Consider the following 18,911-nt stretch of genomic DNA (forward strand, 5'->3'; position numbering starts at 1 on the left):
TTCTCTTGTGACACTAGAAGGTCACACAGGCCTACGCAGCTACAATTACAACTGGGAGAATCAGCACAAGGCTGTGATGGAGTGCTGACAGAGGGCATCAGGGTCTAAAGGCCACTTTTGTGACCACAGAGAGAATTAAAACTTTAAAATCTGAGGAACTTGGAAAGAAAAGCGACTGGACTTCTTGAAGACGGTTCACGTCTCATTTGAGAAGCTTCCTCAGTTCTAAGTCCAAATGGTGGACAGTCCCACGTATCGCCTTGACAACATTAAAATCACGGTAGGCAATGAATTTTTTGATTTTGAATGATCAAAAAACCGAGATTGAACTATTTGGACCTCCTGACCCTCGTTCCTCTCTTAAGGGTGACCTTGGCCCTTTGGAAAACTCTGTTCTTTGATGGCAGATTTTCATTTGAGAAACAAATAAATTCTGTTGTAAGAGCCATCTTCTTTCAGCTGAGGGCCCTTGCTAAGAACATCTTCTCACCCAGGCTCGACCACTGCAATAGTCTGTATTTTGGTATCAGCCAGGCTCTGCTCTCTCTTCTTCATATTGTTAAGAACGCTGCAGCCCAACTCCTGCCAGGCACACGTAAACACCATCATATTTCCCCAGTCTTGGCTCGTTTACACTCTGCTTCCAGAACGTTATAGAATCAACTGTAAGATTTCATTGCTCGTTTTTAACTCTCTAAAATAGATTAGCTCCTTTGTACCTCTCTGTTCTTTTAACCAAACATACTCCAAACCAAACTCTCAGGTCAGCTGATAAGTTGATTCTGATTGTTACTAGAAGAAGACTGAAACACAGAGGAGACCGAGATTTGTGATTGTTGCACCTAAACTTTGGAACAGTCTGCCTCTTCAAATAAAGATCTCTCCAACACTCGACATTTTTAAAACCCGTCTGAAGACACATCTTTACTCTCTAGCTTTTAATTGTGACCCAGGTGTTTAGCTTTTGTGTCTTGCTTCTTTATTTTTCACTCTGTACAGCACTTTGGTCAACCTGTGTAGGTTTTAAATGTGCTTATAAATAAATTGACTTAAGAGGGTCATTGACCCACTATTGATAACACTCCTCATCACATGAGCTAAGGTGTGAAAAAGGGTGTGGGTCATTATCAGTAGAGGTTTCCGGTGAAACCACTGTCATCAGTCAGGTATGCCCATGCTGGGGGTGGGCATTAAACAACCTGGGGTCAACCTCATGGCTCACAGCTTTATCAGATCTATGATATCCTTCACCCACTAACAAATCACAGAGTTCAAAGCACAGTTTACTCTACTGAACTGAACAACAAGGGGCCTTAGTTGGGACTCCATGTCTCTGAACAAGGCCAAACTGTGAGCAACAGCTTCCAGCTCAGACGCTCAAAGTATTTTATGATGGGAAGCCCTCCTGGCATCAGAAGCAAACGAGTGGCCTGTGAAGAGAGTGAAATCCCAAAGTACAACACCAAGATTACTGTTAGTGTGTAGTATCCACTTTGAAACATACAGATGGCACCTTTGGAGTGATGGCTCTGGAATGACTTTCCTTCATTCCCATGTTTCACCAAATCAGGGAAGTTTTTTTATAAAACAACTAGGTGGGAATAAACACAGACATCTGGGTAATTAAGTGTGTCTTATTGTTCATGCATGTCTTTTTTCAATTATTATTTTGCTTTTCATCTTGGTGTCAAGCACTTTGAATTTTTCTGGGAAAGGTGCTTTATAAAAAAACTGAAGAAAGACAGACAACACAACAGAAAGTTTTCAACCAAGAGCCAGAAAGAAGGTTTGACTGGAGGCGCATGCAAAAAGTGTGCAGTGTATTTGCAAACTAAAGAGCCATTTCATAGAGCTCTGTGAAAAATAGCCAAAGCCTCCATGCACTGAGTGTGTTTAGGGCTCTGAACAGAGGTGTGGGCACGGATATTGGCACTGAGCCTGCTTCCAGCATCGCGAGGACGCTTTGCTGATGTATGCAAAGTAGTGCTGTCAGCGTTAATCTCATTAAAATGACATTGACGGCATAAGCGCATTAAAAATTCAAATTCAAATTTTATTTGTCACGTACACAGTCATACACAGTACGATATGTAGTGAAATGCTTGGACAACTGCTCGTGACCTAAAGAAAACAAAAAAGGAAAAGGCTATGAATAAGATAGGAAATAAATATGAAAAATTAAAAAGGGTAAATTTAACTAGGAAGGAATAAAATATAAATTAAGGTTAAAAATGAAATAACTGTACAACACAAATTAGAATGAAGGGTAAATTTAACTGGGAAGGATAAGATAAAATATATAAATTAAAGTTGAAAATAAAATAACTGTACAACAAAATACACATTACACAATATAGAACTATATAAGAATGTATGAAGAAATCTAAATATAAATAAATATATACACAATAACAGCAGCTGTACAAGTATTAACCGGAAATGAAGAATATAGTGACCAGTGTTGTGCAAAAACAAAGTCCAGAAAGTCCAGTGTGTGTGTAAGAACCATATGTGTGGGTCAGTACTGTGTGGTGGTGTGATTGAGAGACCGTATCGCCTGTGGGAAGAAGCTCCTCCTCAGTCTCTCTGTGTTGGTCTTCAGGGAGCGGAATCGCTTTCCTGACCTCAGCAGAGAGAACAGTCTGTTGTTGGGATGGCTGAGGTCCTTCACGATCTTCCTGGCCTTGGTCCAGCACCGCCTGCTGTAGATTGAGTGCAGGTCAGGGAGCTCTGAGCGGATGGTGCGCTCAGCTGACCGCACAACCCTCTGTAGAGCTCGTCTGTCCTGCATGGTGCTGTTCCCGAACCAGGTTAAGATGTTTCCCGCCAGGATGCTCTCTATGGTGCACGAGTAAAAGTTCCTGAGCACCTTGGAGGGCAGTTGGAAGTCTCTCAAGCGTCTGAGGTGGTAGAGACGCTGTCGGGCCTTTTTCACCACGGTGTTGATGTGACAGGACCATGACAGGTCCTGCGTGATGTGAACTCCGAGGTATTTGAAGCTGTCCACTCTCTCCACTGGGCACTCGTTGATGACGGGGGTCTGGTAGTTCCTCTCCTGCTTAGTGCTGAAGTCCACTATCAGCTCCTTTGTCTTACTGACGTTTAGAAGGAGGTTGTTCCTCTGGCACCAGTTCTCCAGATTCCTAATCTCCTTCAGGTAGGCCGTCTCGTTGTTATCAGAGATCAGGCCCACCACGACGGTGTCGTCAGCAAACTTGATGATGGTGGTGGAGCTGGTAGTGGCCACGCAGTCATATGTGTACAAAGAGTACAGCAGGGGGCTCAGAACACACCCCTGGGGGGCTCCAGTGCTGAGAGTGGTGGAGGCTGAGACATGTCCGCCCATCCTTACTGCCTGTGGTCTGCCAGTTAGGAAGTTGGAGATCCACTGACACATAGATGAGCTGAGTCCCAGATGCTCCAGCTTGGTGGTGAGTGTGGAGGGAATTATGGTGTTAAATGCAGAGCTGTAGTCTATGAAGAGCATTTTAACATAATTCCCCCTTCTAGTGTCCAAGTGAGTGAGTGATGTGTGGAGGAGATGAGAGATGGCATCGTCTGTGGAACGATTTGGACGGTAAGCGAACTGTAGTGGGTCCAGTGTGTCTGGTAGTGAAGAAATGATGAAGTCTCTGACCAGGCGTTCAAAGCACTTCATCACTACTGAGGTGAGGGCTACAGGGCGATAGTCATTGAGAGAAGCAGGGTGGGGTTTCTTCGGGACAGGAACAATGATGGACTCTTTGAAGCATGTGGGGATCACCGACTGAGATAAAGAGATGTTGAATATCTCAGTGAACACAGGAGCTAGCTGGTATGCGCAGTCTCTTAGGATACGACCTGGGATGCCGTCTGGTCCTGCTGCTTTCCTGGTGTTCACTCTCTTGAAGGCTCTCCTTACTTCATGCTCGGAGATGACGGGCACGTTTCCGGTGCTGGCAGTATCTTCCTGTCTGCAGCCGTTAGCGCCGCTAACACTAGCATTGTTGGAGACCTTAGCTGCAGCCTCGAAGCGAGCATAGAAAGTGTTCAGCTCGTCTGCCAGAGTCACGGCCGCGTTCGTCATACCGGTTGTTGGTGCTTTATAGTCCGTTATTGTCCTTAGTCCCCGCCACAGGCTCCTAGAGTCACTCTGTTGGAGTTGTGACTCTAGTTTCCTCCCGTAGCGCTGCTTCGCCTCTTTCACCGCCCTCCGCACGTTATATGACGCGGCTTTGTACGGGTCCATGTCCCCCGTCGTGAGTCCCGTGTTGTAGGCAGCGGTGCGGGATCTCAGAGCGTCGCGGATGGTTTTATCCACCCACGGCTTCTGGTTGGGAAACGTTGTGATAGTCTTTGTCTCCACGGTATCATCCACTAGTTTCCCGATGAATCCCACAACCGCTTCCGTAAACACGTTGACGTCATCGTCGGAGCTGTTTCTGAACATGCCCCAGTCTGCGTCATCGAGTGCGTCCTGTAACGCGGCCACCGATTGATCCGTCCAGCGCGCGACCTTCCTCTGAACCGGAACTTCCTGTTTCAGCCTTTGTTTGTATTTTGGCATGAGGAAGATGGCGGCGTGATCAGATTTGCCAAACGGAGGGCGGGATTGTGCCTTGTAGCCGTCCTTGACCGTAGTGTAGCAGTGGTCCAGTGTCCTTTCACCCCTGGTGGGGCAGGTGATGTGTTGATAAAAGTTCGGCGCTGCGCGTTTGAGGTTGGCGCTATTAAAGTCCCCCGTCACAATAAGCGCAGCGTCCCGGTGTTGTGTCTGGTGCTGTGTGAGTGCCTCATGCAGCTCGCATAAGGCGGTGACCGTGTCCGCTTGTGGTGGAATATAAACGGCACTTACAATGACTGATGTAAATTCCCGAGGTAGATAAAAAGGACGACACATGATGGACAGTAGTTCCAGATTAGGTGTGCAGGAGCGTGTGAGAGGAACAACGTTCGCACTGTTGCACCAGTTGTTGTTCACCATTAAACACACACCGCCTCCCCTTGACTTCCCCGAGTCCCGTGTCCTGTCCATGCGGTGAACCGAGAAGAACTCGGCCGGCTGGATGGCGTGGTCCGGCACCGCTGGGTTCAGCCATGTCTCGGTGAAGCAGAGGAGATTGCAGTCCCGAATGTCTCTCTGGAACTTTATCCTGGCCCTGAGGTCGTCAAGCTTGTTCTCCAGTGACTGGACGTTGGCGAGCAGGATGCTAGGCAGAGGTGTGCGGTGTGCACGAGCTCTCAGCCTGTTCCTGACGCCGGCTCGCTTCCCTCTAGGCCGCCGCCGCTTCCCTTTGTTCTCCCTCGAGATCTCACTCGGCCAGCTCGGATCCGGAGTTAAAAACTTCGAATTGTGAGTACATTGTATACCAATAGAAACAAGAGTGTCACTGTCATACCTAATGTACCCAATGGTGATGATTTTGCCGATTTAGAAACGCTGAAAACTAACTTAAAAAACAAAGACAAAGAAAAAGTGGTCGGAGCAGTCGTGACGGCAGCCGACCTCACCGGCGCCATCTCATCTTATCTTATATTAACTAATCTCCGTTAGCGAGTTAGTGCCGTGCAGCCGCCCACGATCTGCACTAACGCTTTAACGAGCTGACTGCGCTAACGCGTTGACGCTGTGCAGCCACACACACGGGGCGATCTGCGCTAACTCGCTAATGGAGATTTGCTGCATTACATGCATTTTAATGAGATTAACGCTGACAGCACGAATGCAAAGCTATCCTGGCTGGGACTCCCCATACTAGCGAGCTGGAGGATCGACCTTTGACCTCTTTGGATCGGCTCCATTCACACCCATTCATACATGCACTAATTTTCTATGTAGAAGTGCTTTCTGTCAAACACATATGCTATCAATCTAACATGGGTCAGTGTCTGGCACCACCAGGAACTGAACCATCAACCTTCCGATTAGTAGATGGCTCTATACATGGGCCAAATAACTCTGAGCCACTGACCTGACAGTTGTTAGGCTGGACGCTGAATTACTATTAGCATTAACTAATGTTTCCACCACCATAACTTCAGTTTTCAGCATCACAAACATGTTGTAATACATGTACGTAAACCGAAAGGGTTTGTTGTTGTATGCAGTCAAACTGTTTCTAAAATGGAAACCGACGGGCAGTCATTCTGAAAGACTTTTCTCTTTTGAATATTCATTATTGCTCATTACTAAGAAAAGTATTTCTTATCCGATTACTTCATTAGTTGATGGAATCATCGATAGACTACTCGATTACTAAAATAATTAATTGCTGCAGAGGTCTTGGGACTGTTTGAAAACTGGAGTTTGTGAAAAGAACTTTACAAAAATAAATAAAAAACTAAACACTCGACAAAGTCTTTTGACTTCTCCTCATCATCAGCGCGTATGACGAAATCCTGTCCGAGTGGCGACACCTATGGTTTAGGAGAATACTGCGCCGCGGGTATAAATGGCTGCATCTGTGCGATGACCACTGCGAAGGGTATATTGGCACCTTAACTGTTCATCTTCATATTTTATTTTACCTTCTGTAGGTTTCTTGTAGATTTTCAGTGTAAAACAAACAGTAGTAGAATGGGATCAGTTGGATTGTCTTCACGTTGGAGCTTGTTGGGCAGACTGTTTGATTAAGGACTCCTGCCAGCTTTGTCCCAGGTTTTTATGGCGCTTACAGTAACAAAAGTGTTACAGTGATGCTAGAAAAGCTTCCTGCACTGCACCTGTTCTTTCCACTGCTCTCTGCCGTGAGTAGACGGACGATAAGTGCTACACAGTTGTGACTTTAACGAACCATCGAAGCAAAAGTTTTACATTTAAGATTTGTTTTTCAACAATTGATTACTCAATGAATTATTTCAGCCCTAACTGAAACCCACAGTGATTCCCAGTAAGGGTCTGTGCTTTGCACAACTGCAATCCTATCATTGTGCTGCCTTTGGTCTCTTCCAGTGTATCAAACAAGCACAGGAGGAGGTAAAAACACAAAAAAAAACAAACACTTTGTGCTCTGTTAACAGTCTGGTTACTTTGTGGAACTAAAGAGGGTAACGAACATCTTCTGTTCACGCTTTCAAGCCAAAATTCAGGCTAGTTGTTATTTTAAAAAATAAAATGATGTTTGAGTGTGACGACCTAAAACACATCCATTCTTCTAAACTGGGGGAAGCATGCCTCTTCTACTGAGCTTTTCTCTGTTTATGTTTGAGTCTCGTTCAGGTTCTGGATAGTGTTCTGCAGAATCAGCCCGGAGCATGCAGGCGTCACACTACAATTTAAAAATCAACAGTCCTGTCGTCACTGGAGCCACTGTACAAAACTCTTTTCATGTGATTGTATGGACCAAAAATACTTTTATGCTGCAGGGTTCATTACAATATCACATCTAACCCTGAACATCGAAGCGCCGAGAGTTCAGCCGTTTCCAAACTTATAGATATGTTAACCAAGGAAAAACCTCCTAAAAGTGCAACCTGCTGATGTTTTCACAGGAAAATTAAACGTCTACATATTCAGTCCAAACAAATCGAGGTAGCCCCTGAATATGACATTACATGTCTACATATTTGTTCATTTCATCTTCTTTGATGAGAAATGAGAGAACCCGGAGTACCCCCCGCGACCCTGAAAAGGATAAGTGGAAGCGAATGGATGGATGGATGGATCTTCTTTGATTGTCTGTGTTAATAAAAACCTGTCTGTTTCAAGTCTAACCTAAAGAAAGTAACACTTCATTGCCTTTTCCACTCAACAACAAGGTGAATATTGTGACACGCTGCGATGATATACCTGCTGCTTGGTCTGTGGTGTGTTTGTCTTCGGGACTACGCTGTTGTTTTTCTCTGTAGCCATTTTTCTCGTTCAAAAGCGACTGTTTTGATTTTCATGAACGAGATCCTCTCACCACTCATTGACGCAGCTGACTAGCCAATCAGTCGCATGCAGTCTGTTGACTTTACTTGGCCAAGCAGGTACTAAAAAAGTAGCTGGTATCAAATACAAGGTACTACCACCTAATGGAAAACCCAAAAACCAAGCTGAGTCGTGCCGAGCGGACTTGAGTAGGTATTAGTGGAAAAAGGCTTTAAAGTTACCGGTGTTCTAGGTGTCGAGTAGATCTGAGTTGTGAAAAACACACAGCTGCTTATGTAACAGTTGTTCTATGATAGACATGCATGTCCTTACCAAGCTCGTTAAGGCTCTGAGCCGCCTTGGTGATCTCCCTGCTGCCTCCTTGCAGCTGTCCCTGAAGCCTCTTGCTCAGATACAAGATGCGAATGATCCTCCGCAGAAGGTCACAGGCACCCTGCAGCAGTGAAGAAGGGAGGTGTTGAGACGACTGATGTAAACAAGAACTGAGAATTACACAACTAATTCCATTAATTGAGACACGGCAAAAAAGCAGTCAAGAACAACATGTTTCCAGTATGCTTCTCATTTTCATATCGCATTAAATGGTTTCTGTGCGATATGACGACATATATCAAGTGATGAAATTAAAACATCTATTGTTTCATACTATACACTATTGTTTGTTTTGTGGTGTCTCTATGTATAGAGAGCGACAGCACTGATCTGTGAGTGATGATAATTTGTGCACCAATTCCTCTGACATCGTCTTATTAATCGTTAGCTTACTATGCAAACATGACAAGTGAAATCTCCCGCAGCTTACACATGTGAGAGGTTGATCGCGCAGAGAATCGCTGAGCTTATGTGAGTGCGTGTGTAAAAGCATTTCAGTTCTGCTGAGCCAAACAAGACAGGTCAGGGTGAAGAAGTGACAGCCAAAGAAAAGCTTACCACAAAACGGAGAAGTTATGACAAATCAGACTATAAGGCAAAAAGAAAGTGCAGCTTTATGGTTTCATGGACAAAAGAATTTCTGTGGCTGCAATATGACGAGCTAAATAACCAGGGCTGCACATAAGTGGTCCGCAGGTGCGCATTCGCTGTCAAAATAAAAAACACGCACAAGGGTTAGGGTTAAATTTAAAAACTGTACTTTTGAGTTAAAATATATATTTATAATTTTAATAAATGACAAATTAAAAAGGCATGAACATTTTTTTTGTATCGAAAAAATATCGAACCGTGACACCAAAGTATCGAACCGAACCGTGAATTTTGTGTATCGTTGCCTTGAACCTGTCAAATGCTCAGTAAGCCAGCAAGCCTGTCTCCTGTCTGTGACACTGTTTGAATTGTGATCAATGGTTTATCACCAATGTGCTACAACTATCTACTTATGTGAACCGTTGCTGAAGCACAATGACTCAAAGAACAGACACAGCGTGGAGTCGGTATAATCAAAAAGTAGAATAGCAGATGGAGCTACTGCGATGTCACCTATTGGCTGCTCACGTCCAGTTTTGAAGGCTGGAGATGAGTGCTTACACCATCTCCATCTTGGTTTTAAAAGAAAACTGGTTGTGATAAAGAAAAACAGATCTTAAATGGGAAACGTATCTGCGTACACTTTTCGGTCAGTCACTGGGGAAACCGTGAAAAAACTTCAACAACCAAAATAAACCATGAAAAGCACAGACAGCGGCAGCGCTGACACCGTTTAACACTGAACTTGGCTCTCAGACCAACAACAGCAGGGGCGCCCCACAGACCGGCTGCAGGACATCCTCTCTATACTGCCTCCATCTGACCACAGAGCTCACTGCAGGCAGACGAACGGGCCCTGGAGTGGAGCGGCATAATTCCACTTAACTGTAAAACCGCACGCTGACTGGCCTGGACTTGTCATTGACAAGCCAATAGCCAATGAGTGTGCAGTTTAAAATGTTTTATACAGTCTATGCAAATTATCAGACTTTGTAAAATGTCACCCTTTTACAAATAAAACTACTAAAATAAATCTGCTGAGAACTGTTTTATTTAACCTTTGCACTCAGATGTTGTAGATGATCCCACACTGTCTCACTGACAGCTGCTGAGTCTCATACTAGAAGCACAAAACAGCTGACATGCACAACACAGAGGCATCAGCCCCAGAGGGACTCCTGAAACACGCTGACCTTTTTACAGCTGTTGTTTCATCAATATTTAACCCTGAGTTTCCTCGTCTGCACGAGCAGGAGGCGTGGAGCGCCGTGTTCTCACAGAGCTGCACAAACAGCAGCTCGGAGTTCAGGCCAACAAAAGCCGACCTTCTCGTCTGCACCGTGGTCTCTCTGGGTTTTCAAAGGTTTTTCACTCAAACTGTCACGTAAAGAGTTGTCATCTATCATTTCAAATGACACTCAATCATTTATTCACAAATGACATGATATTCAACTTACCTGCAGCCTGGCGAGCTGAGTGATCCTGGCCACAATCTTGTTGTATGGCTCAACAATCTTTGTCCTTATCCTGGAAGGACATCAGTGTTAGATCAGACAGATAGAGCTGTACTGCAGCAAAAACTGTACCTGGAACAACCTGGAACAACCTGGAACAACCTGGAACCTCACACCAGCTTTTGGAATGTGCATACAGGCTGAGGTTTGTTACATTAGTCAAGGTGAGTTTCCATGTTTTATTACAATCTGTGGCAATGCCGCACAGTCGACTGAATTTTAATACTAATCATCGGTTCTCACGATTAAATAAACAGAATCCAATGATATCTAAAACATCAAAGAAAATCAAGTTCTCCTTCAATCAGCGCCTGACCACGTGCCTTCATCTGCCCGTCACAGCTGTTTCCTGCACAGTTTAGCTTGACGCTTCCTGGATGTAACACTAACTTAAACCAATACAAAACAAAATCAAATGTCTGCCACTGCAGAAGATGAAGAGTTTGTCCCCCAGCACCTGTGGACTGTGTAATGATTGTGAACATCAACGTGAAAGCGTCTTGACTCGTTAAAGATGTAGCCAGGCGCCACCCTATGCCAGGAGGAAAGAATCACCCACCGTGGTATCCGACTCTTTCTGAAGCAGCTAGTACCAAAGCACACAGTGTTTTTGCTTTCCCAAACACTGACCCACTTTGACCTCCTGTCTATGAGGGTCGGGTAAACTTTGAGCTGCTGACAACAGGAGCAAAATATACATTCTCAGTATCTTTAGCTCCCGTCTGTCCTGAAGAGAATCCCTCCATCTCTGCCCCTTTTTGTTGTTTTCCCTTGGGAATACTGCATCCCATCCACAAATTCTGCAGTCAAACAGTAGCCTGATTTGCCCTGGTTTCTGAATGATAGATACCAAAACTTGGCAAATACTAGAGATGGCACGATACCACTTTTTCATGTCCGATACCGATATCATAAAGTGGATATCTGCCGATACCGATATGAATCCGATATAATGTGTTTTTTAATCAATAAAACTGTTTTTTAATATCTTGCTGCTTTTTGTATAAGTTCATACTCAAGTTAAAAAAACAAAACAAAAAAAACACTAAAGCTATTTTGTTAAAAATACACTGCACCCAAAATATTTCATAGTTCAGTAAAACTGATCAATCTAATAAACTTAAACCTGCTCCATCCTCCCTACTCTGGTATTTTAAAGAGTACTTAGCAGAAATATTAAGCAACCTAACTAATAGGGCTCTAAAACTCCCAGCAACAACAAAAATAAATAAATAAAAAATAGGGAACCACCCTCCACCCTCCACCTTATGATGCTTAATCGACGTAATCAACTTTAATTTGATGCAGGTTGGAAAAAAAAATGCACAGAAATAAATTATTTTTCAAGAATAATTAAAAGTGCTTGCTCCTCCCCTTTGTGAGTGTGGACGCTTCATCTCTTTGCTCTTGAATGCTTTGCTTCTTATATTGATTTTATTGATTTTATTGATTTTTATGCTGATTTTTTCCCTTTTTTCCGTGTGAGCTTACCTGCGATAACTTCTGGACACTTGTAGATCATTAGGACTAGAGTGTTCTTAACAGAAACAGCAACATTTTATGGTTACCTTGTCCTCAGCGCTCCGTGTGTCTGTGGCCTAGACACAGCTGAAGCCTGATTACAGCGTCTGGGCACCGAGCAGCCTCAATAGCCTGGAAAGGTGCTAACCGCTAGGCTAACTAGCAACAAGATGCCTTCCCTCTCCACAGATGACTACCACAGCCTCCTGCAGAAGATTGCAGTACTGGAGACAAAAATTCATCGCTTAGAAGTAAACGTGGAGGTAAATGGACTGTGTGGAAATGAAACAACCTTGCCTTTGATTCAAAACAATGGCGATGAGCAAGCTAGTACACAGCTAAGGAGCACAGATAACATGACCAAGAAAGTAGACTCTGTGCATTATTATAAATCCTCAAGTGATAATCTCCCCTTAGACTGTCTTGGTGCAAAACCAAGACATAAATCATGTCTCCTGGAAGGGGGAGGACGTATCACAGGCAGGGCACAGCGAGCTGAAATCTCTGAAACCGACTGGCCTTCACTTCCTACGAGACAGAGAAGCTCTTCTACCCCTGTATACGGGAGGAAACAGGACTGGACAACCGTGAATAGGAAGGTTAACAACAAACCTCCAAAACAACTGAATGTGAAACTGCAGAACAGATTTGCTCCACTATCAAAGGACCCTGGATCTATATCGGACAACCATCCATCTAAAAGCAGCGAAATAAGGTCTGAAAATCTGTTGAAAAGTGAAAGGCCACAGGGAAAGCTAAAGGCTAGGCCTGAAACTCTGATTGTGGGTGACTCTGCCGTAAAGGATGTACAAAGGATGTGCGGTAAGAACACTAAAGTCCTCTGCTTTCCTAACGATATGGTCAACAACCTGAAGGAGAGAATTCTTCAAATTGCAGATGAATATCCAACTGTGACAAACATTGTTCTGCATACAGGGTCAAACGATGTGTCCAAACAACAGTCGGAGGTTCTGAAACGGGACTTTACTGGATTATTAAACACTGTAAACTCTCTGAATGCAGCTGTATTCATCAGTGGACCTGTACCGCCGGTCAGAGGAGGAGACGAGAGATTCAGCAGGTTGTTTACACTGAATAAATGGCTTATATCAGCATGTGCTGACCACTCAGTGCACTTTATCGACAACTTTAATATTTTTTGGGAACGCAGGCATCTGTTCAAAGCAAATGGATTTAATTTTAACAAGTCAGGGGTGAAACTGTTCACCTCCAACTTGTTTTATTCCATACGTCATCCATCCGTGCTTGGTGCCAAGGCTGAGATAAACGAGGAGTTATCTCATAAAGAGGAACAAACAGTACTCCAAGAACAGACAAAGCCCAGCAGAAACCTTGAGGAGGAGCTCCATTTGCCCCCACCCGGGAAGAGCCTCAGAAAGGAGAGACATCTAAGGCAAGAAGAGGGGTCCCTATTTGCCTCCAACTCTCTCAACAACACCAACGACCAGGACAAGGGACCACGACCTTCCCCAGTCCCCCAAACCCCTGACAGGCCATCACCCTCCTCCCCCTCCCTTTCTCCCTCCTCCCCACACCTGAAATTCACTGAGGAGATGATGGAGCGGGTCAATGCTGGGCTCAGATCTACCCCCCGTCCGAATCCCTTTTTGTCCCCCATAAACCCCCCACCAGAGCGGCCAAAGGTTCGCCATCGAGCCCCACCCTCAACAGAGCAATCGAAGTCACATTGCCCAGCCTCGCCCCCCTTAGTTCCTCTTCATGCCCTGTCTCCGCAGTCTGATGCGTGATGTGTGAAGGGTCCGGGCTGTGAGGATTATGGCAGTGATGACTTTTCCCAGGACAAGCTGGGACCCTGTTTACTAGAAGGTTTTAAAATTTCTGTACTTTTAGGTGACAGGAGACATGTGGCCTGGTCAAAACACAGAGAAATGCACTCTAAAAGATCTTTAAACATAGTAAACATACCTTGTGTGCCACAGACTGCTCCCAAACATGAGGGGACAAGTAATACCTCTAAAACACTTAAGTTGGCTTTATTAAACATTAGATCTCTAGCTGGGAAAACATTTTTAATTAATGATTTAATCACTGAGCACAGCCTTGATTTTATGTTTTTAACTGAAACTTGGTTGGACCAAAGTAACAGTGGAGCTGTTCTCATCGAGACGACCCCTCCTAACTACAGTTTTATCAGTGAGGTCAGGGCGAGCAGGAGAGGAGGAGGGGTTGCTGTCTTATTTAATGAATCATTTCAATGTAAGCAGCTATCTCCTGGAAGTTTTCAGTCTTTTGAATATGTGGCTTTACAGCTGAAGGCCCCATCCAAAGTTGTGTTTCTTAATGTTTACAGGCCTCCCACATACTGCACAGACTTTTTTTAATGACCTCAGTGAACTGCTGTCTGTGATCTGTGTTGATTTTGACTGTGTAATTATTGCTGGGGATTTTAACATTCATGTGGACAACCCTCAGGACAAAGGGACTAAAGACCTGAGTAACACTCTGGGCAACTTTGGGCTGACTCAGCATGTAACAGAGGCCACACATAATAGAGGACACACTCTCGACCTACTGATCTCCAAAGGCCTGAGCATTTCAAAGGTTACTGTGTCTGATGTGGGCCTGTCTGATCATTACTGTGTTTTCTTTGAAAGTAAAATCTCAGCCCACACAAATATATCACCAACAGTGATCACAAAACGGTGTATAACTGAACACAGTAGTGCAATTTTTAACCAGGTCTTCCCATTAACACCTGACCTGCCCAGAGGGTCAGTCAATGAGCTCGTCAATAGCTTCAATGCTAACATGTTAAATGTAATGGACACTATTGCTCCCATTAAGGTGAAGGTTATCTCTGGAAGGAAAAAGTCTCCATGGAGAAACTCCACACTGGTGAAAAATGAAAAAAGAGAGTGTAGGAAAGCTGAGCGCAGATGGAGAAAAACAAACCTCCAGGTTCACTATGACATTTATAAAGAGAAACTTCACAATTATAATTTACAACTGAGGGATGCAAGGAGGTCCTACTTCTCTGACATCATCACTAAAAACAGCCATAATGCTCGGGTCTTATTTTCTACAGTTGACAGGCTAACAAACCCTCCTGTGTCAGTGGCAGCTGAACTTCATTCAACCATGGCCTGCAATGACTTTGCCAAATTCTTCACTGAAAAAATCCAAAAAATTAGACAAGCAATTGGTACATCAACAGCAGATCCAGGATATGTACTGTGTCCACCAAAAAACTGTTTAAACACCATGAAACAGTTTCAACCTATTAACAGCAAAGACCTGGAGGACATCTTAGGTCAACTGAACTCCTCCTCCTGCTGTTTAGATGTCCTTCCAACAAGTTTTTTCAAAAAGGTCTCAAAGACTTTAGAGTCAGACCTGTTACAGATCGTCAACTTTTCTTTATTATCAGGTGTGTTTCCAGAATCACTAAAAACTGCTGTAATCAAACCTATACTGAAAAAGGACAATCTTGACAAGACACAAATGAACAACTACAGGCCGATCTCAAATCTCCCGTTTTTAAGTAAGATCATTGAAAAAGCAGTTTCTCAACAGCTCAGTTACTTCTTAAAACAGAATAATTGCTACGATGCCTTCCAGTCAGGTTTTAGACAGAACCACAGCACTGAAACCGCTCTGACCAAAGTCAAGTCAAGTCAAGTCAAGTTTATTTATAGAGCACATTTAAAAACAACCAAGGCTGACCAAAGTGCTGTACAGTAAATACAGATAAAAATACAATAGAACACAATTTCGTAAAACACCTCGCTGATCAAAATAAAAAATAAATAAACAAATAAATTAAACCTTTCTAAAAGCCAATGAAAAGAGGTGAGTTTTAAGAGCAGTTTTAAAAGTTTCTAGGCTTTTGGAGAATCTGACGTGAGGAGGTAAACTGTTCCACAGTCTGGGTGCAGCCACAGCAAACGCCCTCTCTCCCTTTGTCTTTAATTTATACCTGGGAACATCTAAAAGCATCAGGTCGGCTGACCTCAAAGATCTCCTGGGGCGATAAGTACTAAGGAGTTCTGACAGGTAAGAAGGTGCAGTGCCATTTAAAACCTTAAAAGCCAGCAGTAAGATTTTAAAATCAATCCTAAAAGCAACTGGGAGCCAGTGGAGAGAGCAGAGAACCGGAGTGATGTGGTCTCTTTTTTTTGAACCGGTCAACAGGCGAGCGGCAGCGTTCTGCACCAGTTGAAGGCGATGTAGACAGGAACGATCTAGGCCAGCATAGAGGGAATTACAGTAGTCCAGCCGTGAAGTAATAAAAGCATGGACCACTCTTTCTAGATCGTTCCTGCAAAGGTAAGACTTGACTTTGGCTAAAATCCGTAAATGATAAAAAGATCCCTTAACTACAGAGCTGATTTGTTTATCAAGTTTAAAAGCATTGTCAAAAATAACTCCAAGACTCTTAATGGAAGAAGTGCAATCGGAGGTTAGGGGTCCCAAAAAGTCAAGAGAGAAGTTGGGATCTTTAGGAAGCCCAAACACAATGACTTCAGTTTTGCTTTCATTAAGGTGTAAGAAGTTAAGAGTCATCCAAGTCTTAATGTCAGACAAGCAGGAGAGTAGCGGCTGCAAAGAAACATTGCAGTTCAACCTCAGAGGGAGGTAGATCTGAATATCATCGGCAAAGATGTGGAAGGACACATTATGTTTACGGAGCACATCGCCCAGAGGGAGCAAGTACAGAATAAACAACAGGGGGCCTAGTTGTCACAGTCCTGGGTCTTATGACCCAGTGTTTTGAGTTTCAGTTCTTTTGATGCTGTTAGTGTATGTTCTAGCTTATTATGTTTCCTAGGTGCATCTGTTTATCAGTTCCCCCCTTGTATTGTCATACCCTGTGAAGTCTCCCTTGCCCTTCGCTTCGTGTGTTTCTTATCTATGTGTCTTATGTTGTCAGGTCTGCGTTTCATTAGATTTCCGGTTTTATTTTGAAGGGTTCCTGTGTTCCTAGGTTCAATGTTGTTAATGTTACGCTCCCCTTGTCACGTTGTTATGTTCATGTGTGTCAGCTGTTTCCTCATGTGTTCCCACTTTCCTCATTATCCTCCTGTGTGTATTTAGTCCGCGCGCTTTCAGTCATTCCTGGTCAGGTCGTCTGCTCATCCATGTCTCATCTCCAGGTACCCATGTCAGTTCATTATGGTTAAGGTTTTTCATGTTTTGTTATTAGTTCACCCAGTTTAGGTTATTGTTTAGTTTTCACCCATGCCCTATTATTTTGTACCCTTGTTTCTTGCCTTATTAAACGGCTTGTTTTGTTAATCCACACCACGTTTTGGTCTGCGCTTGAGTCCTTCCCTGCAACACATACGGTCTGCCCCAGCCAGACCGTGACAGTACGACCTGAACCACTATGGACTCAGCAGACCGCGAGCTTTACGAGCGTCGGGAGGCAGCCTTCGCCCAGCTGGAGGAGGAGCTCCGCTGGAAGCCGTGGCGTACCCCCGACTACGAGCGCATTTTCCACGGGACTCGGCTAGCTCTCGGAGGTCCCAAGAGCTGCCGAAAGTCCCCGCCTGTTGCGCTGCCTGCATCTAAGCCTCGCTCGCTTCAGGTGGGAGTCCTCCGTGTGGCTTCAGGCGCTCACGCTCCAGCCTCGGTGTCACCATTCTGTGCACCAGGGGCTCAGTCGCTCGCTCCGCCGGCTTCCTCCACTCGCAGGAAGCGGCGCGCACGCCGCCATAAACCGGACATCGCTGAGCAGCTCACGGTGGTGAGTGAAAATGACTTTTATTCTCACGTCCCGTCTGACGCTAACAACAATCGGCTCACTTCCGATCCATGGGGAATTTCCCTTATGGATGACGACGTGGACTGGGAGGATCCGTTTTGTTTTACTCCCTCTACACAGGGAGGGATGAAAGACAATTCCCGCTCGCCTAAGCCTGCACATAGGGTTAAAGGACAGACTGTTAATTATGTTACCAGGACAAACACACTCAGTTCCACTTCCGTCTGTTCAGGTTCTGTCAGTTCAGGTTTTGTTAAGTCTGGTTCAGTCATCCCCAAGTCAACCCACTCTGCGACTGTTAACCCTAGGATTTCGAAAACTGTTAAAACTAAGACTGCTATTGCTAAGACTGCTACACATGAAGTGGACGGCGGGTTCATTTTTGATAGATCCGTTTTTGTCGACCCTATATATGTTGACCCGGAGCCTGCCGTTTCTGCGACTGTTTTATCTGAGCCTGTTCCTGTTCCTGCTCGTGTTTCTCCTTCCGGGGCAGCTCGGGCCCAGCGTGCCTCTGCACCCGTGTCTGTTCCTCGGGTGGGGGAGACTGAGGCCCAGTTGGCTCCCGCTCTGGTTTCCAGGCCGGCTGAGGCTCTGACCCTTTCTGCACCCGTATCAGCTCCTCGGGTGGGAAGGGCAGTTGCCCAGCCGTTGCCGGTGCCTGTCCCGGCTTCCGGGGTGAGGGGGGCTGTGAACCAGTCCACCCCTGCACCCATGCCGGTCCCCAGGGTGAGGTCAGCCAGGATACAGCCCGTCTCCGCACCCGTACCTACTCCTCGGGTGGGAGTGACTAGTGTCCGGCATGCTCCTGCACCCGTCCCTGTCTCTACTGAAGGCTCAGGAGAATTCAGTCTGCAACCAACACCACCACCACTACTGCATGCTTTTCAGTCTATAGCTCAGTCATTAGCTCTGATAGCAGCCCAGTCCATAGGTCATTTTCCTGCGTTTCCGTTAGCTCAGCCCTTAGCCCACTGTGTAGCTCAGCCAGCTCCCCATTGTTCAGCTCAGTCATTCGCTCCATCGCCTGCTCAGCCTTCTGTCCAGCCGGTGGTCTCTACACCTGCTGGTCATGCTTCGTCTGCTGGAGGTTCAGCAGAACCCAGCCAGCCTCATGCTTCGTCTGCTGGAGGTTCAGCAGAACCCAGCCAGCCTCATGCTTCGTTCGCTGGAGGTTCAGGAGAACCCGGCCAGCTTCATGCTTCGTCTGCTGGGGGTTCAGGAGAACCCAGCCAGCTTCATGCTTCGTCTGCTGGAGGTTCAGGAGAACCCAGCCAGCTTCATGCTTCGTCTGCTGGAGGTTCAGGAGAACCCA

General features: G+C 45.1%; 1 protein-coding gene across 1 annotated transcript in view; it reads right to left on the bottom strand.

Annotated features, from left to right (window-relative positions):
* Positions 1-18,911, bottom strand: part of cog5 (component of oligomeric golgi complex 5) — a 78,832-nt gene that overhangs the window by 51,310 nt on the left and 8,611 nt on the right. The window contains exons 5-6 of the mRNA XM_026148263.1: positions 10,273-10,342; positions 8,165-8,285 (exon numbers count right to left, since the gene is read on the bottom strand). Coding sequence (XP_026004048.1) covers positions 8,165-8,285; positions 10,273-10,342 — 191 coding nt within the window. The remainder of the gene's footprint in view (positions 1-8,164; positions 8,286-10,272; positions 10,343-18,911) is intronic.

This window comes from Astatotilapia calliptera, chromosome 17, assembly GCF_900246225.1.
Source record: "Astatotilapia calliptera chromosome 17, fAstCal1.2, whole genome shotgun sequence".
NCBI classification, from domain to species: domain Eukaryota; kingdom Metazoa; phylum Chordata; class Actinopteri; order Cichliformes; family Cichlidae; genus Astatotilapia; species Astatotilapia calliptera.